Here is a 25698-nt window from a genome sequence, read left to right on the forward strand (position 1 = left end):
ACTCAGTAATTTTTAGAAAAAAGCAATTTCTTCCTTGAGACTAACTCATTGAATATCACTGTTTTAACAGTAACACCTTAAAATTGTTACAGCCAGTAGGATGTTAATTTTGTGAAATGATGGTTTTTTCCAGTAAATTAAAATAAAAAATAATCGCTTAAAAGATATAAATATCTAATGATTAGGGCTAAACCGATAATTTAGGCACTGATTTGTTAAATAAACAATTTATTTTTTATTTTATAATAAAACTAATTTAATTCAGCGCTGAAATTATTTCAGAGTTCTTGTAGACTGACTTGATTACATTAGATATTATTATAAAATGAACTAAGAAAACTAAAAATATAATTAAGAACTATTATTAAAAAATGTTATCTGTATTCATATAATAAGTACAATATATTTAATACATCAGTACATTTAATCTAATACAGTAAATTTAATTAAAAAAAACTCAAGCCACATGGAAAGAAAAAAGTTCTAATGATCAGTAATGCTGAGGATTTTTGAAATTTTAAGTAATAAATATTTCAATTTTTATTTTTACAATACAGTTTTGGCAAAATATTTCAGTTATTTAAAAAAAAGTTTTAATATAAATTACACTGTTTGCTATATTATTTTGTTGCTTTCTACTTATTTCTACCACATTTAAAAAGCTCTATCCCCCTTTTAAAAAGGTAGTTCTTCTAATATAGCTGTTTAATTTGGTGTAAAATAATTTCATTAAAAACATGATGGAAAAAATGAAATTTTATGGTTACAGGTGTTCTTTCATTACTTACCCATTATGTATCTAATTTAAAATTATGAAATGCAAGCAAATAAGGGGTATGAATCAGAACTATCACCTTGCATGTTCGGTGGTTGGGTAATAATATGATAATAAATTTTTTTTGTAATAATGTTGTACAACCTCATATTATATAGTAAGCCATACGTAGTAGTAAATGGTATAACATCACATCCCTCATAGTGATATTTTGTGTCATAGTGTATTTTAATTACTATTACCTAATTGATCTTGCCTTTGTTCAATGGTTTAATTATTTAATACAGAATTACGAATACCTCATAATGATTACAACTAAATAAATTTTTTGAAACAATATGATTAAAAATTAAATTTCAGATAAGACCATGAGAGGGTAATATCTGAAGGAAGTATTATTATTGTTTTAGGTGGAAAGAGAAGGCAAAAAAAAGAAAGATACTAAACAACAAAAAAGCTGGTTCAGTGGTTGGTGGTCAAAAGAAGTTAGCGAAGAAGAAACTCCAAGTAGTGGAGATATAAGTATGTATTATTGAGTTTTTAGAGTATAATCTGTCCACAGCAGAATCCTGTCTACATAGAATAGTTCCCTGACCCTATGAATTTTAAGTTAATTTTCCCTCTATAATAAAACTTGGCTGATACAGAAATATAAAGAAGACTCCCTTACTTAACAACAATCTTTTATTTAGTGTAAATTATTATCCAAAAAACTGTCGGCATGTAGTTTGTATCAATTCTATGCAAACATTCAGTTGTTTGTTTCATTTACCCGCAATATAAATTGTTCAGTGTAATAAAAAATAAATCATAAAAGGTTTTAACAGATATATCTGTTTTGCTTACCTTTATATTTTATGCATTTTCATTATTTAATTAATGTAACTGGTGCCGAATTATGTATAGTTAATTATTAATTATTTGGTGTCAAGATGGTAACAAAGATACACACAGTTACTTTTATTATTTCTACTTTAATAAAAGCAAAACATCTGTACTAAATTAGTCTTAATATAATGCAAATGTCCAATCTCACTTCGTATATGATCAATCACCATCAAAGATGAAAGCAAGGCGACACTGGCCTATATTCGCAAGGCGACATATTCACACTATGACTGCAAGTGAAAATGATATTAAAAACAATACTGATTAATGTAAAATTATTCAGCATATTAAAGTGACAGGAATTGGCTATATCCCCCGTTCTTTTTTACAAAAGAATGATTCGGAATTTTTTAGTATGGTTTTTAAAATTATATGATATTGGAGTATCTGAGAAGAAAAGGTTAGAAGCTTTTAAAATGTGCTGCAGGAGAATGTTAAAAATCAGATGGGTGGATAAAGTGACAAATGAAGAGGTGTTACGGCAAATAGATGAAGAAAGAAGCATTTGGAAAAATATAGCTAAAAGAAGAGACAGACTTATGGGCCACATACTAAGGCATCCTGGAATAGTCGCTTTAATAATGGAAGGACAGGTAGAAAGAAAAAAATGTGTAGGCAGGCCACGTTTGGAATATGTAAAACAAATTGTTAGGGATGTAGGATGTAGGGGGTATGCCGAAATGAAAAGACTAGCACTAGATAGAGACTCTTGAAGAGCTGCATCAAACCAGTCAAATGACTGAAGAAAAAAAAAAATTATATTGGCTGAGAGTAGAATCCTGCAGAGAATGTTCAGTAAAAATTAAAATTATTGATTGTTTTTCTTTAAGTGAAGACGAAATTGCATAAAGCACCTCATTATACCTAAATTAATTTAAATATGTTTTCATAGAAAGTTTTAAAAACTTTCATCGTGCTTCATTTTAAGTGTTTTTATCGTTTAAAATAGTGACTGTGATGTTCTTAAAATATAGTAGTATTTAGGAGTTTTTGCTTGTAATAAAATTATTATAATTAGTGTAAATAATGTGCTAACAGAACTTGTCAATTAATAATATATATATATATATATATATTAATTGGCAAGTTTTGTCAGTATATGTAATCTAATTTATATAACTCTGAAAATTCAAATAATTCATCAACATACTGACCACTTATATATTTGGGAGATGTTCTTATTAAACCTGTAACAGATTGCTCCTGTAAATTAATATGCGATTATAATTTTTCAATCATGACAGGATTTAGAATCCCGCGAAGATACTTTCATCAAAACTTAAGGTACTATATGTGTACCTCAATATTTTGTACTAGGTAATTTATTTAAATATATATTAGTAGAAGAATATTTTTTAATAGAATTATTAAATACAATTTTATTATTTAATATAATTTATTATTTAATATAATTTATTATCTATTAATATTTAACAGAATTTAAATAAATATATATATATATATATATATATATATTTTTTTTTTAAACTCCATTAATATTAACCACCTCATACAAAATATTGTGATAAGAAATACCTTACCTTAATTTTACCATGAAATTACTTTGACTGGATCCCACAAGCTCATTCATGATTGAAATATTTAATTAAAATGCTTATTAAAAATTCTAAAATAATGAAAACTGCAGAGCAATAATATGAATTTAAAAATATATAATATGCATATATATTATTAAAAAAAATAATAATATATATATATTAATTCTTTTAATATAAACCATCTAGTACAGAATATTGAGATAAGATACATCTTACCGTAATTTTACCATAAAAGTACTTTTTTGGGATCCTACATCCTCAGTCATCTGTTGCAGTTTTTATAAGACTCTCTCTGTCAAACACTGTCTGATGGTTTATCAAATTAAAATATTGTTTTTAGTTATTCTTTATATCATATATACTTATTTTATATTTTTATATTAATAAATTTCCTGATGGTCCGCACTAATCTCAGAATCTACTAAACCAATTTCAATGAAACTTTCCATCCTTATAGCAGACTAAGCAGAAAGGTTTCCACTTTGTTTGATACTGATATGTTAAAAAGAGCCATAGTTATTACAAATTTTGTTCACTTATCTTTTTGACATGCCCACAAGTTAGTCCAACAGTGTACCGCATTACTCACTCTGCCCCTCGTTCTAAAGAACACTATTGTCTTAAGGTTATTTAATAACCTTTACATATATGTGTTGCATTGTATTAATGCTGACATACATTGGGTTATTTTCATGTTTAGTAGGGATAGAGAATTCTCACCAATATACTTTAAAATCATGCTAAAATCATGTTTAATAGGGTTAGGAATTTTCCCATAATTACAGTATAGCCAGTATTTAGCTTACTTAGCCAGTGTTAGCAAGGGTTTCTTTTCATTAAGTTCGGTTCTTGAAAGTCATCGCTAAGTAATGTTATACCATACATATAATCCTTATTCTTTTGTTTAGTTTTGCGATGCCAAAAGATGATCATCTTCAGACAATTTACTGCAGATGCAATCAAAAAACAATGTTGTAGAGCTAATAAAACTTCAGAACGGTAGAATGGAAAATTGAATAGTGGTTTCAGTTATAATCCAGTTATTGACTTTGCAATAGAAACAGATATCAATTACCCAGTATGGTTTGCCCTCATTGTATGGCCTTAAAATGGAAAGGTGAGCCATATGAATATGTGCTCCATGATAATTTGCACGAAAGAATACAAAATCTAAGAAACACAACTTTCATGGCATTTTTCCATTTGTATTGGGAAGATGACTTTGCTTTATTATGCAAAGAAGTGCTATTACACTTTCAATTGACAGTCAGGAAAATTTCAACGTAAATTTCGAGGAGCCTTCTTAGAAGGGTACAAGAACGTATATGATGGGTGAACACATATTAGATCGAGTGTATACAGTTCATCCAAACAATCATGAATGTTATTCTCTTTGTTTACTTCTGCTCAGTATACGTGGGCCAATTTCATTTGAAAATATCAAGACTGTCGATAATGTAATTCATCCAATATTTCAAGCTGCATGTCAAGCTCTTGATATTCTATGTCACTCATTGGAATGATACGTTGTCTGAAGCAAGTTTATTTGCTAGCCCTGCCAAAATTATATAACTTGTTGCATTAATGTTGGTATTTTGCAGTATTTCAAACTCAGGTTCATCGTGTATTAATTATAAAGAACAGTTCTCTAAAGAGTTGATTCAAGATATTGTGTTCCAAATTTCTTATGCTGATTTTAGTTTATGCAAGGAAAGCATTGAAAGTGATTTCTTACTTCTTTAACAAGATTTTATTACTTCAATCGGCACTAATCCGATAAGTCAATATGGATTGCTAACTCCATATTAGTGTGCAAAGCATTTCAAAAGAATATTTTTCTGAAACCACTTATGACAGACAACAGCTATTTCTACAGTTAGAGATAATGAAAGATTACTGACAGATGAACAGAGAAATATATATTAGCTCATTCTTCAAATTCTATATTGTAAATCTGGAAATGCATTTTGCCTTGATGCGGCAGGTGGTACAGGTAAAACATTCTTAATCAAATTGATTCTCTTGAAATTAAGAATGGTAGGCAGGATTGAATTAGCAGCAGCTTCCTCAGGAATCGCTGCTACATTATTACCTGGTGGAGAAATGGTTCATTCTTTATTCAAAATACCAGTAGATTTGAGTTGCAGTGAATTTGAGGTTTGCAATATTTACAAAAATAGTGTTAAAGCGAATTCGATACAAAACACAGACTTGTTTGTTGGGATAAGTGTACTATGCCCCATAAAAAATTCAGTAGAAGCTCTCGATAGAACGTTACAAGATTTTGTGCAATGACAACAGATTTATAATGGTGTAACTTTTATCTTTGCCAGAAATTTTAGACAAACATTGCCTGTAGTTACATGAGGTACTAGAGCTGATGAAGTAAATGCTTGCGTTAAACAATAGAATATATGGTGTACCATTTAAACAGCGTTACATACAATAAACATAGGAGTTCAGTTTGGTGGCAATACAGATGTTCATGAACTATCTTCTGCTTTATTAAACCTTTAAGATGATAAAATACAAGAGACAGATGGCGTGATGTGTTTACTGCCATTATTATGTTGTAGAGTTTATTCAGTTGCAGTTATATTAAAATTAAAAGTAGGTGTTCCAATTATACTCATGAGAAATCTGAAGCCACCACAGTTAGTTATGTAATGGAACTTGATTGAAAGTTAATCTTTAAAAAATATATCAACAAAGCGACTATTTTAACAGGCTGTGGCAAAGGAGAAACTGTATTTATCTCTAAAGTTCCAATCAAACCTAGTAACTTTCCATTTCAGTTCAAAAGACTCCAGTTTCCAGTTAATATATGTTTTGCAATGGCCATCAGTAAGTCACAAGGTCAAACTTTATGTACAGCTGGTATAGATTTATGAGCTGCTTGCTTTTCTCATGGGGAGTTGTATGTGGTATGTTCTCGAGTAAGCAGAGCAGTGAGCTCTTTATTTGCTCTGATAATGGAGAAGCCAAAAATGTAGTTTATAACGGGGCACTGATGTATAAATGTATCTACAGAAATGAAGATTTCATCTATCTGTATTTATATGAATCTTGTTATTGCTTGTTTATAAATATCTCAAAGTTATCAAATATCGATTTAACGTATCGAGGACGTGTAAATGATGAGTCTGTTACTTTATACTTTGAATATACATAAATCGCAATAAGAAATATTTTATTTGTATTACTAGCGATTTATAAACTCAATAAGTACTGCAACAGTTATAGCCGCAAGTACCTGCTAGTACATGTAATATTTTAGTGATATATTTCATTTTTTGTCTTTTTTTTAACCCCTAATATTTTTGAATTTGTGTCAATATCAGAAATAGAATGTTTATTGTTTATTAGATGGTCTGCCATCTATACTACTATATAAAGAGGAAGAGGGTTTTTTTTTTGTTCTGGATAAACAAAAAAAAAAACTACGTGATATGGTTTTATATATTTTTAATCTAGAAAAATCTAATATGTACATGTACATATAATTGTTACCACTTATACACCTAGCTTTTTTTCCTGTATAGCCTTTGGGAATTACCATTCAGATATTACTTCAGAGAATGAACAAGGATGATATGTATGAATGTAAATGAAATGTAGTCTTGTACAGTCTCAGTTTGACCATTCCTGAGATGTGTGGTTAATTGAAACCCAACCACCAAAGAACACCTATATCCATGATCTAGAATTCAGATCCTTTTAAAAGTAACTGCCTTTACTAGAACTTGAATGCTGAACTCTTGACTTCCAAATCAGCTGATTTGGGAAGACACGTTCACCACTAGACCAACCCGGTGGTTATATACACCTAGCTTAATATCGGCAGACACAACACTAGCACCTCAGATGTCACCGGGAGTACAGTATATGTACATGCTTGCACAAGCATCACTCTCACCACGTATCTGACCACAAAGCTCTCCAATCATAGTGGTGCTGCAGCCCCACCACTAGCAGGCTCCAATAAACGAGCAGAGTGAATTTTCAATTCATTGTCGACCACCACCTGGATAAGAGCAAGAAGAAGAAGAAGAAGATGGAAGAAGACAAGAAGTTCCCTGGCCGTCTCAACGTGGGACCTCCTGGTAGATGCCAAATCCCCATTAGAGCAGCAGGCCTGGCCGGCCCACCAAGAGAGATGCTGGGAGTAAATGATGCTACCTTCCCACCCAGTGTGTTGTGCTTTAATCGCCCTGGCCAGAAGACGACAAACAGCCCTTTTCAGGACTACCATAGCATTTTAAAGTGCAATATGCCATCAGAGCCATTCTGTGATAATATGTATATCTAAAACCCAAATTATAGATGTTTTGAAATTCTAAGTTTCAGGGGTTTAAATTTTATTTTTTATTTTTATTTTTTATTTTTATTTTTTTTTGAAACCCTGTTATATTTTTAGTTTCTCAATAACAGATAAAGAAATCAACCTGATTTTTGATCAGTTTAATCTTCATATCAATAAACCAATTTCTATATTTTTTAAATTTGACGTTGAAAGGGGATGAAAGGTAAAAACAATTTCAAACAATGATTGTAAATTTTCTCAATCCAGACTATACTAAATGAGATATTCAGTAGATTTGGTCTAGCAAATACTCTTCAGATAAATATTTATAAAACATTTTTGGGCTTTTTTAATTCCGATTTTTTTAAGGGGTGCGAAGGTTTGTGGCACTGTGGCTCAACCAACACAGCGACTACCACTGTTACTGTATCTGTGACTGGCTGCACCTGCCTCCAGTTACTTGACTAAAAAACATAAAAAGATTGACCGCTACAGAAAATGCAAGTAACCATATAGCATGGGCAACACTGTAACAGGGAGCTAATATTAGATTAATCTAATTTATTTTTTAATTTCTATAATGTTCAAGAAATCTAGTTTTAAAGAATCTATTTGTTTTCACCATATAAATACCACCACAGTCATTATATTTAATTTTATAAATTCCACACAGATTGTTTTTTTATTATTATTTTTGCTTTTTAAATGTTTTATTGTGCAGTTATTAAGAGGTTTGTACGCTTTAAATATTTCTATTGTAATTTTTATAAATGTTTTCAGTGATATTAGTGCGTAAATACTTTGTTTTCACTCTCTTGTCTTATGTATCCGTTGTAAGGTAATTATGTTGTTATTGTGTTTTATAAATATTATTAAAGTAGTATCAAATCCACTTTCAATCGTTATATGTTTTATGATGTTTATTTAATCACAACTTTTTTTTTTGTTATGTGTGTATTTGATTTCTCTGTTAATCATATTTGTACAAGTGTTAATTTTTTTTGAAACCAAAGGTGGTTTAAAATAATTTAACATTCTTTTATTATCTATTTCTAATGAGAATTTTAATTTGATAAACCATAATCACAAGCAGTGTTTGTGAGAGACAGTCTTATAAAAACTGCAACAGATAGCAGCACTTATATATAATAAATTAATACACAATTTTCATTATTTTAGTACTTTTAATTTTTAATATGCAGTTTAATTAAATATTTAAACCATGACCGAGGATGGGGGATCTCACAAAAGAAATCCCCCATCTCTTGGGGAAAATTATGTTAAGTTGTGTCTTGTATCAATATTCTGAACTAGATGATTTTTATTAATAGAATTTAAAATGTATAACAATTTAACAATACAGGGGATAATATGAATACTTATACTCCAGTAATATTCCAATAATAATTGATTTTCATGGGATCCTGCATCTTCAGTTGATATTAAATTGTATATCAAATTCTGCTGTCCAGTATTAGACAGCAGAATTTGATATAATCCAAAATAATTTTCAAAATTTTTAGAAGAAAACAATTTTGACAGACTGACAAATTATAAGATAAATATGTTTTAATGTAATTATAGAATTAAATACCAACTGAAGATACAACATCCCACAAAAATTAATGATTGGAATAATATGACAAGTATAATGTATCTAATTACTATGTTTTGGTGGTTTATATTTCGTATAATATTAAATATATATATATATACCAGGTGATATTTAAGTAGGGAAACCGCTTTATTCTGCATTTCTGAGAGGTATTTGGATGCAGAAAGAAGTGGGGTTCTACATAGTTAAAAAAATTTGCATTATGGTGGGTTTTTAATATTTTTCACATATTGAATCAAACCTAATTTTTTTAAATAGGAAGGTACACATACGACATTTGATTTTGATTTAAAATTTTACAAAAAAAAAAAAAACAATGGGGAAACCCATTTTTCTGTTAATGCCTTTGTTAACAATAAAACTAGGCAAAATGCACTGCATGAACAATTTTATTGTACTTACATTCATAATGCTTACAATAATGAACTTTGAACAGTACTGTAATACTGATAATAATAATAATAATAATAATAATAATAATAATAATAAACAATAACTAATAATTAACAACATATTCGTAAAAAACTGTCTTTACAGTCCCAAAAAACCGATGGCATCAGCTTTTTTGAAGAATGTGTTTGATGGGTCTATGCGTTTTCGAGAACTGGTGTGTTCTCACTACATTGATTGAGCTTTTGTTTCTATCGTAACAAATGTAACTTATGTCTCATTGCCTGTTAACGATGTCAAGCAATGTTTTGAAAATGATGAGTTGAAAAACAATTCACAGGTAGCAGAGTTTTATGACTCTGCTACTCAAGGGTATTCAACAGATGTGACAAGTAATTTAGATGCAATTATGTAGAAAAGTAGCTTTAAGATATGTATAATAAATTGTTTTTTTATCAGTTAGTGTTTTTTTAATAATGAATCTAAAGTTACTCTCCAAATAGCTCTTGTATAGAAAATTAATTCAGGTTGTAAGGGGAAATATAACATTTAATTTTAATTTAAAAATAAGAAATAACATTTTAAGCCGTAAGTTTTTATTTGATATGAAGGACCTTTTTTTATTATGGATACAAATGTCATATATTATAATCTTATACAGATGTCTTTTAAAACTATAAAACCTATCTATCCGGTACGCTTAAGTGAAAAAGACATGAGTAAGTTATTAAATACATTTTGTTATCAGTTTTTGCAACACCTTAAATTCTAGAGTAGATGCTGAAAGCGGTTGACATCACTGTCGCTATTGTATCATTGGCTGAATACATACTTCCACCTTTTTTACTGTGTTTCTTGCAACTATTTTCAGAGTTTGTGAAACTTTGAAGTTTCTGAGTTTATGAATGGGATAGCCGATTCAAATTTCATATAAGGTTGTGTGTTTTGTGTAAACAATATTGTGTTGTGTTAAACGGGTGAAAGACTTTCATTTACTTAGCTGTATTTCAATAGTAATTAACAGAAAAGTTATTTTTACACCTATTATTGTGTATTACTATTATTATATTTTAATTTGTCAATCAAGTGCCTGTATTATTTGTTATTGTGGTATAAGCAACAAAGTACTGATGCTGAGACTGAAGAAAAATTTCTGAACTAAAATTGGACATACGGCCTTTTCAGAGGTTGCACTATCTGAAAAAAATTTAATTTTTATTTATTACATAATAGATTTTAACAAGCTGTTCAATATTTTACATTTCAGAAAAACAGTTCCAGGAAGCAATGACTTCTGAAGAAAAAGAAAAACTATTCAAAGCTATTGGTTATCAAGAAAATTTGGCTCCTGATGATTATCCAGTTGAATTTGTTGCTGTAAAACTCACATTTTCCCTACATTGTCTTGAAGTATGTTTTCTGTTTTAATTTTATTATATTATCTTTTTAATATGGAAAAATAAATAAATTTTTCATTTGTTTTTGTTACTTTATGTCTCCAGCCGTAATAATTAATTGCGTGTAGGTAATAATTGTTGGATATCAGATACCTGCAGTTAAGTTTACATTTCTATGGTTCCCATTTGTTTAAAAGATATACTTTAAAGGATTAATTTTTAAAGGATTTTTTTTTTTTTTTAGTATCTTCTCAGAAAGTAATTAATTGTATTTAAAATGCATGTATTTTAATAATTAGATAAAATTATTTTGGAGAAACAAGAATGTTAGTAAAAATTGATATAGTATATTTTTAAATATAGCATTTATTATTACAATTACTTTTATAAATACGATACAATACTATTTTATTAAACGATAATTATGCTTCGGGATGAAACTCACTAATACGTTGACATATCAGATAGAAAATCTTCTCCCTCCTTGTGTCGGTGACACCATAGAAATTCATATAAATAAGAAACCAACAAACTCTATTAGCCATCATTAAAGATTGCATCATTTTTGTATATATTTAATGTTGATTAGATGAGGTTAGTGAGCAAGCGCAGGTTATATTTGGTTAGATTATGTGATATAAGTATGATTCATCACATATCTTTGAAAAAAAAAAATAGAATAATTTTGGAGGGAAATTCTGAAAGAGTTCCCAGGATTAATGCTGATAAAATTTTACTTTGCGAAGGATATATATTCATCTCTTTTGTACTGTAACAAATTCAGTAGTCTTGTTTTACATATGATAGACTGTTTGGTATCGGTAGCCGTTGTACGTTGGGTAGTTATGTTTCACCAACCGTATGCAAAAGTAGCAAAGTACGTGGAGCAGATTTTTAGTAAGTTTTGCTAATTAATTTTCTAATCAAGAAGACAGATTTGTCTACACTGACAGTCAGTTGCCGGGTATATCGGTTTAGTCGTATTGTTATTAAGTATTCTACACTGTTAATGTGTAATAACTGATAAAACTAAAAAATTCTCCCTAACTAAAATTACAGCTGTTATTTGGTTCTTGATGTCAAAGAATAATTCAGCTGAAGAGATCCAAAGATAAATTAATAAGATCTACGAGCCAAGTATTAAGAGCGATATTTAAGTTTGATAATGATATGCAATTCAGAAATGACAAATGAATATTTATAATGAAGAGTGTAACAATCGTATTACAGTAATGATTGCTGATTCGGTAGCAATAAAACAGTTGCAGAAGTCAACATTTCTCTATTAGTAAGTAATTATGATATTTTAACTGAGAAGTTGGGTTCAGAAAATTATATGCAGGAAGGTAGCAAAAAAGTTACAAAGGAGCTATACTAAATGCTTATTGAAATAAATTGGAATTCAAGACTATACTCTAAAAACCAAAACTATTTCAAATGTAACTAAAACCTAGTATCGAGAAATTATAAAAAAAAAAAAAAAATATTAAAAAGACTGTAAGACAAATGAATCTGAATTAAGACCGTTTCACATCGATGAATACTTACTTAAGTGACTGTATTGGATGATATTTTATTCTGTTTTTAAGTTTTTGTATTTTTTATGTCTTGTATTTTTTTTGGTAATATTTTTTTATCTTTTCTCTTGACTGCATACAGATGCCTTGGCATCTCTGCAAAGTACTTTTGACAAAATGTCTCTGAATTGTATTACTTTGTAACTGGGTATTTTAAATCACCATGTCAGTAGTTAAACAATTGTTATCAGATCGTATAGATAAATTATATATTTATAAAATATTACTAAATAAATGAAAAACAAAGCAAAGAGATTTTAATAACAAAAAAAAATTGACAAATAAATACTTGCTAAACTATTTAAAATGAGTATTTTTAGAAAAAGAACAAAAACTAAAAACAAGTAACTGTTGTTTTAGACAAGCCCAATAGAAAACATAAATCTAGCTTATATAAAGCTAAACCATTTAAATATCCATTCCACATTGCCCGTCGCAGCTTATTCTACACTTCTGTGTAGATAAAACTACACATAGTAAAAACTACATGTAGGTTGCATAGATAAAACTTAAAGAAATATAAAGATAACATGAACCTGAAACTAATCAAAAAGTTTTTCTCCACCCATGAATATTAAGAGGCAGGATTATCAGCTTAATGTTCTTATGATTGAAAACTTTCAGAAAATTATTTTTAAAAGACTTTTAATTCTAAACAAGTTGTGTGATATCGTACTCTTATCATTGTTGAGCAATGAAATTTCTGTTTTACTATCAATATCTACTTCCTGGTTATTAGATCTTGTTTTTAATTTACTGAATTTTTGACCGGGTTTCCAGGTAATGTTGGGATAATGCCAATTTCTTTGGATTTTCATATTTGTAATGAGCGAAATAGTCTTTTATTCTAGTTTCAATCTTTCTTTCAGTTTGCTCTGCGAAATCCTGAATTACAAATATTAGCCTCGCAGATCAGTTTATAAATGCTCCCTTTTTTGATGGGTTTGGTTTTGCCCTTTGTATTTCAAAGGATAGACCAATTTTCAAGACAAAGCTACAATGACATTGACACTTTGTATACAATGGACAAGTATAACTCATCTGACCATCTTTGCACGCTTTAACAACAGAAGAATATACATCATCCTTGTTTAAATTTCTATATTTTTCATTAAGACGACTCCAGGTCGTTTTTTGTTGATTTTAGATGTTCAGTATTTCTTACTGAATTTGTATATCAAGTTGTTTTCGCTATCTATTGGATAGTTCTTGAACTGTGTTAGGTTGAGTGAAATGATATTTGTATGGCACTTTGAAGAGATATTTTTTTGAAGAAAGTTTGTTTTGTTGACTTATTTTCCATGTTTATTCTACTGTCACAAAAAAATTTATTTAAAAATTAACAAAATGAGTGATATTTATTACCTTAAATTAGTCAAATTGTTGTATGATATCTTGGATGATAGCGATGGAGACAATTTTGATTCTGACAAAGAAATTGAGGTTGTGTCTATTGAACGTGAACAAATCATGAATTATTTTGATGTTGGTTCTGAAGGAGAACTAGATGATGGGGATAGGAACCCAACGTGTGACGATCCGGTTATTTGTTATCAGGATTTGTATTCAAATAATGATTATTAAGACCAGCATTCAAAAACAAAAAAAAGTTGTTTCTGTAACTGAACCTTTGTTAAGTGATATTATTTCTAATGATTCTACTTCTAGGCTATATTACTATTAATGATTCTACTAGTGCTACTATTACTCCTGTTAGTTTTTCTTAGAAATTTCTAACACTTCTGCTGATAATTCTATTTGTACTGAATTAGATTTAGGCCTACTTTCAACTTCATCAGCTCCTGTTATCAGCTCTCCTAACATTGTAAGAACTCTTATAATTATTTTTTTAAATTATAAAATAGTTTCTAAGAATAATAATGTTCCTATGTACACCTAGTTCTCAAGTGTAAATAATCAGAATGTGTGAAACAGTAGTATTCACTCAAAGTAAAACATCAGACAGGCTCTGGGTTTTGTGCTGAACTTTACTAAAAAAAAGTTTTTCTTTCAAGTGCTTTAACTTGTTACTCCAAAGTGATATCTAAGTAAATTTACAAAGCATATTCATAAAGTGAGGGCCTTTTGGTCATTAAAAAGAATTAACTCTTGAGAAAAGGTTTTTACTTACGGTTTTAGTTTACTACATTACTTCAGTTTTCACAAAATCTGCATTCAGTTCTAAGCACTTTTCATAATGCTGTACCAGTTTCTTTAACCCCTCTGCATAGAAGTTGAAGCTGCCTGGGAATTGAACCGGTTGACAACAACAGTCTTGAGTTCCTTGTCGTTTTCTAACCATTGTGAACCAAGCCACTTTTTCAAATGCAAAAAGAGGAAGTACTTGCTAGGTACAAGGTTGGGACTATATAGAGGGTGGTCAAAAAATTCCCAATGAAGATCTTGAATCTTCTTGGTTAAGGCAGAGGTGTGAGGATGCGCGTTGTCATGAAGGGGGATAACACTGGAGACAGTTTTCCACGTTGTCGACTTTGGAGTGCACATCTCAGTTTGGTGAGCGTTTTGCAGTACACATCAGTTGTAATTGTTGATCCTCGTTCCATGAAATCAACCAAAATGACGCACTTTTCATCCCAAAAAACAGTAGCCAACGTTTTTTGACTCTAGTAAGGAGATTGCTTAAACTTTATTTGGTTTGGGGAACTTGAATGCGCCACTGCATTGATTGTTGTTTCAATTCTGCGTTGGTGTAGGATATCCATCTCTTGTTATCCGTAACAATGTGGGAAAGCAAATCATCTCCATCTTGTCGATACCAGTCCAAAAACACTCTTCCATTATACATTCTTTGCTCTTTGTGTTTGTCGGTGAGCATTTTTGGTATCCACCTTGCACACAATTTTTGATATCCAAGCTTTTCTTTGACAGTCATGTAGACATTGAGGTGTGTCCAACATGTAGAAATTCATCAGCCAGAGCACTAACCGTCAATTGCCGATTGCATCGCAGTTTTCGGTTCATCTGTTCAACGATTTTGTCGATCTGAATATTGGGTCTGCCTCTCTGTTCTTCGTCATGCACATTTGTGCAGCCATTTTTAAAGTCTCGACACATTGTCTAGCCTTTCCTTCTCTCATTAGTGTAGGTCTGTATGCTAGGCACAACTCCCGATGAATTTCAGCAGCTGAAGATCCTTTTGCCCACAAAAATCAAATCACAGCGTGCACTTCATAACCAGTGGGAGAAACAATTGTTGCAGACATTGCGATCTGCTTTCACTGGCAGGCAAATGGCTATTGAAGCAAAGCAACAGCTGCAGTGGCTTTCTAAATAGCTGATAGATGGCCCTACATGCATGAAATTGTGTTCAGACCAGCTAATATTTAAATATAAGCCAAACGCCCTTACTTTATGAATATGTCTTGTATATTGAAAGGGTATGTTCCCGTGTTTCTAAAAATATGTTATGTGCAATATAAGTAACTGTACATATAACAATTGTAAAAATATTTAGTGCTTGCATCGCAGCAATTTTGTTTTCTACATTTGAAAAGGAAATTTCAACATAATACTTACACTTTGGGAAGTCACATTTATCTTTTTTATTTACGTAGGTCAGATCTGCATGTCTTTTTCTTTCAGGTGGTAAAATCCATGTAAGGAAATTATATAATTATGATAAGTAGGAATTTTTTTAAAGCACTCTAAATTGCCCAGTTTCTGTGGACCACCATGTGCAAAGAAGTCCAGTGTTCAAAGTGTTAAAAATTGTGATTTTTTTTACATCGCTTTATATGCTATTTTTGTCCATGCTTTCTTCAATCCTTTTTCTCTTTTTTGTAGTAAGGTTTGCATCAGTTTGTTAATTTTTTCTGTATTTTGTCAGTGATCTGGTCTTTGTATTAAAACCACTGAGCTCAGCTGAATTTTTAATTAAATTCATTTCTCTCTGATAGACCTGCAGATCCAGCAGCTCTCCTCGCTTGTGCCATTCTCCTTTTGAGTTTTACTTTATTTCAGCTATCCTTTATAATTTTATTCTCTAATTAGCAAAATTATGTGACTTACGGTATATTATATTTACCCATCTTAATTTGTTGTTCCTTATTATTTTTGTTTCTATCGCATTTCATTTTACTTTTTATTTTCAAACTGAATTTTTCTCTTAGCTATGAATCCATGTCACTTGTTATTTTTTCTAACTCAATTTTGATTTCTGTTAAAAGAACATTGTCGTCACTGAATCTCAAACATCAGTAGAAATGCAATAATATGTGAGAAAAATAATAATGAAATTTGAAAGCAGGATTCGGATTCTGTATATACACATTATTTTTAGCAGTCATAGTTTGTTTCATCTTAGCATCATTCTGTACCGCTCTGATAATTCTGCTGGTATTGCAGAAATCTTGCACATATTTCCCTATTTCATTGTTCACTTATTTTATATTACATCATTAAATTAATGTACATACATTAGTATATACTTTAGGTGGCTAACATGAGTCGTAAGTTACTCAAAACTATATAGCTTTCTCAAGAATAACAAACATTCCTTGCCAGCCATACTACGGAGAATGAAAAGTTAATTCTTCTATATTTATGGAATTAACAGAGCCTTACATATTTTTCTGAGCATTCAGAACTTTACTGTAAATAATCTGTTTCACTTCTCTTTCAGATATTATGATCTAAACGTACATTTAATGTGACAGATCAGTAAATTACTACAATCATGAATAATTAAAATTTAAATTGACTATAAATTTTATAGTCTTGATTATAGATTTTTATAGATTATTGATTTTTTATTTTTATACTGTACTTATTTACATGAAACACTTAACTAGTAGCACAGAGCAACTAGGTAACATTTTTAATGACAAAAAAAGTTATGATCTCAAAGTGAATAATAATAACAATAATATGATGTGTATCTATTAGAGAAAATCAATATAAATGTAATATCCAGTAGCAGTTAACAAAAAAAAATGTTCCTTTTGATTGAAATCCATCAGCCTAGCGTTAGTATAAAATATGTATGCTAGAAATTAACAATAATTAAATTCTCTAAGTTGAATAGGTCTGCAGTTAAAAGTATCATTCAAATAAATACAAAGCGAGTACTGGTCTTCACCATTCAAAAACTACACTTGTCTTTTTTCAGAAAACTTGTATTTAGATATTTTAGTCTACATGATTTAAAAATTGGACAGATTACAACAAAATGTAATTCTGCTTAAAATTTTACAAGTAGCATAACTGTTATAAGATAGTTATGGTTGGAAAGGCCTATCATTTAAATAAAAAAGCTCAAACTAGAGAATTTCTGCAAATTAACAAAACAAACAAGTTTATCTCTCCGTATTAAGAAGTTACACAAATCTTAAAAAGTGATGATTAATGCGTACTTGTCTTTCATTTGTAATTAATTCTGTCTATATAAACAGTTTTTTTTTTTTTTTCATTTTCGAGTCTGTTGTAGTTTTAGTAAAAGTATGATATGAAGATTTAGTTGAGTAAAGATTAGAATCTACATTCATTTCCTCACCATATTATTCTTACCATCACCGTAATCCATATATAACGTTTGAATGAGTAAGGAATGTACCTCAGTACACCAAATATTTTTTCCTTTCTTTGCTTTATCCCTCAGTAGTCAAATCTACTCCAGAAAAAAATCAAAAGTTGACTGTAGTTTAAATATAAGAGTAGTTAGGTTGTGTACTCTGTATTGCTGTCTTTTACGTTGTTATTTCTGTTAAATCTTCGCTAACGTGAGTTGCATTGCAGCAAAGGGCATACTGGACTTCTATTTTGTAGATATACCATTCCTATTCTTATGTATAGAAAATATAGGTGATAGATATTATCATAAATATGTTGCGTGAGAAACTACTACGATGTAGAGATGTCTATCAGTATTTGACAATCACAGGATTTCTCCTAGTAAATGTAAATTTTCATTTTGTCATGCGTTAAGTCGTTTTTGCTCCTCTGTTAAAAAAAAATTCTGTGTATTGTTTTTATTTATTTGCTTACTATTTATTTGCATAAGCTAAAGTAAGATTTAAGTTTTGAGGAGTGCAGGAGGAATTGTGATAAAATTATAGGAGAGGCATATATTTTTTAAACTATTTATTATATCAGTGAATTTTTGAAGATATTTTTAGATGTATTTTTAAAGCATTTATATCATTAATGAATCAATATTATATTGGTTGTTTTTATTTTACAGATTCAAATTAGGGATGAAAAAGCTGTAAAACCACAAGTCATGGTTATCAGTTTGAATGAAGTCACATTGCAGTGTCAACAGAGACCTTCTGCTAACGGTTTAAGGTGCTTTGTTACTAAATTTATTTTTACCTATTTATTTTTTTTTTACAACACTTAAATGTACCATATGTTTAGAACTTAACCTTTCTCTATTGCAGGTATGATTTACCTAGGAAACACCATTAAACCGCAATTCACATGTATCTATTTATATTTCAGTGATATCCCATAATTTTATTTTTTAACTTGAAGCAATGTTTGTTTTATATCTGTAGATCATTAACTTAAAGTTCATAATTGTATATTCAGTTATACCAAAATTACAAAATATTCCCATAAATTCTTTTTAATTTCAAGGACAAGATCTGCTAGTGTGGAAGACTGCTGTTTCTTTGTTCATATATCACTATTTTAATTGTACCTAGATTCGTGATGCCATGCATTTTGGTGCATGTAGCCGAGTCATCATATGACAAACATATTCATAATAAATTTCAGTCTATGTTATTCCTTTAATCCAGAAAAATAAAATAACTTATCACTCACTTTCTTCTGTTCAGAGACTACAGTAGCTGTTGTTAAACTGACTAGTTCAGGAGAAAGGTAGTGTTGCTTGGGCTTAAAAAATGTTTGTTCCTAGTATTAGTTTCTGAGCTGTTAACTACCATTTTAGTATTTTTATTATATATGTTCCATCCTTTGGTTCAAATGAAATCAATATGTTTCACTCCACATTTTACTAGAATTAATCTGAATCAAGGAAAGACTTTTCACCTTCTTTTCCTTTTATGTAACAGTAGGTTGACTTATCTGTTCTTTGCACCCATTGTAGTAGATGAGCCTTAATTTCTTTGAGATTTTCATCTTTTTCTATTAAATGAGATTCAGTAAGTCTTAAAGTTTTATTATGTTAACACAGATCTCTAAATTGTTACTCACCACACCACAGAGGTTAGCACATTCTCATTAACAGTAGAGAACATAATGTTTGCTCTATACTTCATAGACTATCTTCTACTATCTCTCTTCCCTATGTGGAGGGTTAAATTACACCAGGAGGTTGCTATTTATTGCCATGTAACTTCTTATAACAGAGAAGTAACTTTATTTCATATTAAGTTTACGTCTCATAATATAATTAGAGGGAATCTTCTGTTAGAATTATAATGTCTGCCAAGAATACCACTTTTCTTAGTGCCAGGTAAAATTTGTCTTTATCCTTGGCATTAAAGATATCGAATTTTGCTACAGGTAGAGGGATTACTTCTCCTGTTGAGCATTTCATACTTGATATCAAATCACCTCAGAAATATTTAATGAATAGCCAAATAGTTGCGAATGAAGAAAGGTAAATCCTTTCTTCATTCTCAACTGGACCAGCTTCAGTAGATTTAACTGCAGAGGGTGTTGACCGTAACTGATGAAGCCATTTGAAAAAAAGTTTACGTTTAATAGTATAGAATAAAGAACAATACACTAGATTGCAAATTAAAAAAAAATTGTATATCATTATATTGTTAAGAAAAATATTATCGTGTCATAATTTTTTTTTCAGTGTGGAAGGTACAATGCATGAATTGGCAGTAACCGGATTGGAGCAAAACAACATAAATCCTCAGATTTGCAGTAGTTTAGATCTTGAACAAAATAGCAACAGTCAGAGAAGTATTGGTGATACACATCTCATAAATTTCTTGTTTGAATTAAATCCACTTATGAAAGATTGTGATATCAATGTTGATATCAATTTCAGACCGTTAAAAGTTATTTATGATGCCCAAACAATTAATAAATTGGTCGATATTTTTACACCTCATGAAGATAAATCTGCTTTAGTTTATCAGTAAGTTTTTTTATTTTATACTTTATAACCTTTTTGTTGTAATAGATTTTTGTTCTTTGTTTTATAAATGTTTTCTATGTTTTAGTATTTATTACCAATCGACTTATGCTGAGAATGGTTACATATCTGACAAGTTTTGTGCACATATGACTTGTTTGTTTTCTGTAATATATGTTACGAACATTTAAAGTGATACAGACACCTATTTTGAATGTTGTAATTTTTTATCAGCAGTAATTTCATGAGAAATTCCAGAGATATCGCACAATATCTCCTATTTTATATGATCTGCAATGGATTCCAGTGTAATATTGCACCTATGAAACCTTCTACATGTGTCTATATCAGTTGTAGTATATATAAATACTGCTAGACAGTGTTACTTCCCCAAATTCGATTGGAAGAAAGATTTCATTCAACAACTGATAAAAGTATTATTGTGTTGTTTTTTTTTTTATCATTGCGCTGAGCAAGGCTTTGGTAATAATGCAATTTTGGATGAATTGCATAACGATTGGATTGATGACTAATCTGAATTCAATACATATGATATTGATGAATGTGGTTTAGACATTGAATTCCAAAATATTTCTTTATTATTGTAATATTACTGAATAATCCTGAATTTTTTCAATTTGTCAAAATGTGTATTTTTCAATTCTTACCGTAAATGTATATCACAGATTAATCTACCTTATATTATATGAATTTAAAAAGAAGTTTCAAAATTTATTCTTCATCATACTTTTAACTTATATTAACATTATTAGGAAAGCTCTGAAGTACGAGGGCAAGTTAAAAATTATCTACACTTATCCTTAACGCTCCTTTAAGGTTTTCATAGTGCCTTCTGCGCATGCATGCTAAAGTTTGGTACATCTGCAGTCACGTGTACGAAATTTGATCCCAATCGCAGCAGTGGCTTTCTGGCTGTTATAATGTAAGCATGTCTGCTATTATGCTAGCCATTTGTACCTAAGAGGAACAATGAACAGCGATCCAGTTTATCTCCTCAGAGGGTGTGAAAGGGGCTGAAATTCATTGTATCACAATATGGGAATATCGCTTTATCGCATTAAGAAGTTTTTTGTGGATCAAGAAGTTTAAAAGTGGGGGAGGTGAGTGTGACCTACAAAAAGGGAGTAGGATACCCATCAACCTTCACCACAGAAAAGATTCTGCAAGCTCAACAGATGGGTCTGGCGAATAGGCGAGTTATCATTGATAAGGTAGTGTCTTCTTTGAACTCAGTCATAGTTCTGCCCATCAAATCATCCACAATGAGCTTGGCTTCTGTAAAGTCTGTGTGCATTGGGTACCAAGACAGCTTACTGCAGAACATAAGCTCAAACAGTTTTGACTCTGTCAGTGCTTACTCAATCGCTTCAAGAAGGAAGGTAACACGCTTTTGAATAGAATACTCACCATTGATTAAATGTGGATTCATCACTGAGCCAGAATTAAAATACCAGAGTGGTATTTTAATTCATATATTTTAATATACCAGTGGGCAGTACTTACTGCCTACCTTTGTTAGCTTCATTTTTTTATCACTTGTTGACGTGTTTTGGAACCACGCCCAATTTTCAAAACTTATTGTACTAGTATTTGTAAATATCTGTTAATCTTTATATAGTGTTTAGACAACACCCCTCCCTAAATTTGACATCATGTCTTATCTGGTCTTCTTGTTTATTTGTTATTAATGGTTACACTTCTCTTTTAATTTTATTTATCTATTTCCTGTTTTCAATAAATTGAGGTTCTTGAAAAGGACTAACTTGATATTTGTTGACCTGTTCATTTATGATTGTTTTATTTTTACTTTTTAATTTAAATTTCTAGATTTTCTAAAATGTTCATTCTTCTTTTAACACATTTGTGTTTCATTGATTCTTCCTCTTTCATTGGGGTGTGCCCATCTTTTATTAAATGCGTTGCGTAATTAGAATAATTTTTAAAAGATGTCATGCGTTTGTTATATCTTAATTTTAATTCGTCCCGTTTGTCCAATGTATGTTGCATTGCATTTACATTTTTTTGTATATACCATTTCTGTTATATATATTTTTTTCAACAAATGTTACTATTACAAACCTATTTTATTGTATTAAAACTACCCTATAGTTTTGACAAACAGGCTGTCTGTAAAGGCAAGAGCACAAGCCATCTGCATGTAGCAGAGGAGAACGTGAGATGAATTGAAAAAAGTTTTCTACAAAGCTCAAGAAAGTCAACCCGTAGAGCAAGTAGAGAACTTGGAATACCTCAACCAATTGTTTAACGTGTTTTGAGGCATTGTTTACTTTTCGAGCCATACCACCTACAACTTTTACAACCTCTTCACAGAGGTGACAAACCAAAGCGTGTTGAATTTTGTGATCAAATCCTGGAAAACATGGAGGATGACACTTTTCTTCTGCATTTAATTTTTAACAATGAAGCAATGTTCCATCACAGTGGAAAAGTGAATAGACATGATATTTGCATATGGGGGTCTACAAAATCCCCATGACATTCTACGGTCCTATCATGGACCATTATTTTTTGCAGAACACACAGTTACTAGGATAATGTACCAGGACATGCTGGAAAGCTGGTTTTTCCCTCAACTAAATGAAGATTCACAAGACTTCATTTTTCAACTGGACAGAGCTCTGCCCCATGGCACCTAGATGTTATTTGCACAGACGCTATCTGAATGAATCTCTACCTTAACAGTAGATAGGACACATCAGGAATGAAGACCTGACTCTTCAGTTCTGGCTTCCAAGATCACCTGATCTCACACCGTGTGACTTTTTCTTGTGGGGTTTGTGAAATATGCAGTTTACGTACCACCAGTTTGACTACCTAAAAGGTCAGGAAAATAGTAATTGTGAAGTATTTTAATTAAAAATAAGAAGTTGATAAAAAGAAAAAATTTTGTGTGTAAAAAACAATATTTGATATCATTTTTTTTAAAAATATTAACTGAATGATATGCCAAATAACATTTTAATTTTTTTCTAATGTTTTCATTAAGTGTTTATTCAAATTTTTTTTTGTAAAACTGAAAATTTTATGTTATTAGTTTTATATGAACTCAGATCATACTTTTAGATGGTGATTACTTTTTTGTAATAACAATGCTTTTATTCTTCTTTATACTATAGCTTTATAGGTCATAATCTTGAATTATGACTGGGAACTTGGAAGATGGTTATTTTGATCGTGTGAAATTAATGTATTTGGTGTGAATTTATTTACAGACTGCAGATGGCAGCAAATATGAAATTGGCCGAAGTAAAAGAGAAGTCAGCACTAGGTCTGCAATATACAATACAACAGCATTCCCGTCTCAATTTGAAGATAGATGTAATGGCATCATATGTTATTATTCCGTATTCAGGATTATACTCTGAGTAAGTGATATGATGAATTTATTGATATGTAATGTAAACATCTAGTAATATAATGCACTTTTTTTTTAAAACACCAGAGATCTATGTTATCATATTTCTGTTTTTTTTTTAACTCTTGGTGCATCACTTAAATTAAGATCTTTTGGGTGGATGTTTTCATTTGTGTACACATCAGATGATGAACGTGTTATATTTAAAATCACTAATTTTTTTTATAGATAGGTTTTGGTTTCTGATAAGTGTGGAATTTTCAACATGTTTTTCTTTTTATATTTCTTTTGGTTTTGTTTGCAGATTGATTTTTTAAGCATGTTTTTATGATCAAGCAAGTGCCGATTATAAAATAAATATTATTTGGTTGTACATATGCAATAATTGAAATAAAAAACATTTTTTTTTTTTTTTTTTTTTTAGTAATTTATGAATTTGTTGACATAATGCTTTAGTAAAAAACTAGCCATATATACAAATCTAATATGTTTGGTTCGGGAAAAATCCTGAATGCAAGTTCACCTTACTACTACTTCACATTTGTTTTTCATATGTAACTATCCCTCACATATTTAAAACAAAAATTTAACAAAATATATAATTTTATTGATACCTTTTTTTTTACCAGTAGATCTACAGTTATTTTTAAAAATACTGTATTTGTTACTAGATAATTTTCAAATACTTGTTCCTTTTTTCTGTGAAAATCAGGTCTGAGATGATCCTTGTTTATAATGTGGGAAGGTTGAGTGTAAAAACAAAAGGCAGACAAAGTTTAACACCTTCTGTAAAAGCAATGTACAAAAGCGGAAGAAAAGAAGATGAAATTTTAGAAACTATGATGTCTGAATCATACGATAAATTTGAACTGAAGATTGAAGATATTCAGGTATGACATTTATATTATTATTGACATTTCAGATGTTAAGTTTTCATATTAAATATTAATGAGCTGTTAAATTAATTCTTTTAAATCTCTAAAATATAAGTTAATGTTCATTTTTAATAATTTGGCTTTTTATCGTTTGAGTCATTCAGAACTCTTCCACAATCCTTTTTCTTCTGGTATGTTTTAATATCATTATATTTATATCAGCTTTACAATTAGTAGATTTCAATTAACTAAATTATGTGTTTTTTTGGGATTTTCTCTTTTTTCTGATTGCTCTTTGTATTTCTCTTCAACGTATATTCCTAATAATGTCTTTGTAATCCACAGATTTATGTTTGACATCCAAGTCCTTATTTTCTTCATGAAAGTTGTTATCTCTGTATTCATAAAATACTATTATATTACTTAATTTCAGAAATATATCTATGCAGTAATAACTTTGAGTAAAGGTGAAAAAAATGTTGTTACACTGACAAAAAATATAAGTAAAAAGCATAGCTTACAACAGTCTATTACAAAATAATTCATGTTATATCACTGAATAATTTATGATAACAGTTGTGATATTAGTAAAGACAGTTATACTTTTTATCTAGGAATTTAAGAATATGTTTTAGTTGAATATAAGTATTTTTAAAAATGAAAATTTCAGTAAAAAGTTGACACAATATGTTTAAAAAAGTTGATTAAATTTTACAAGATATTCATTTCAAGATTTATACCCTTTGATTAAATCATTAGTTACAAAATGTAAGTATTGTTGCTCATTAAGAGAACATTTGTATTGTGAAAATATTAACAACGAAATGTGAATTGTCTGAAAG

At 29.8% G+C, this 25698-nt stretch overlaps 1 protein-coding gene across 2 annotated transcripts in view; it reads left to right on the plus strand.

The window, feature by feature from the left end:
* Positions 1-25698, plus strand: part of Vps13 (vacuolar protein sorting 13C) — a 286208-nt gene that overhangs the window by 63233 nt on the left and 197277 nt on the right. For both annotated transcript variants that reach the window (XM_075374575.1, XM_075374576.1), the window contains exons 10-15: positions 1186-1297; positions 10798-10940; positions 18704-18807; positions 20300-20587; positions 23839-23991; positions 24694-24871. In XM_075374575.1, coding sequence (XP_075230690.1) covers positions 1186-1297; positions 10798-10940; positions 18704-18807; positions 20300-20587; positions 23839-23991; positions 24694-24871 — 978 coding nt within the window. The remainder of the gene's footprint in view (positions 1-1185; positions 1298-10797; positions 10941-18703; positions 18808-20299; positions 20588-23838; positions 23992-24693; positions 24872-25698) is intronic.

The sequence above is a fragment of the Lycorma delicatula genome, chromosome 9 (assembly GCF_047948215.1).
Source record: "Lycorma delicatula isolate Av1 chromosome 9, ASM4794821v1, whole genome shotgun sequence".
In the NCBI taxonomy this organism is placed as follows: Eukaryota; Metazoa; Arthropoda; class Insecta; order Hemiptera; family Fulgoridae; genus Lycorma; species Lycorma delicatula.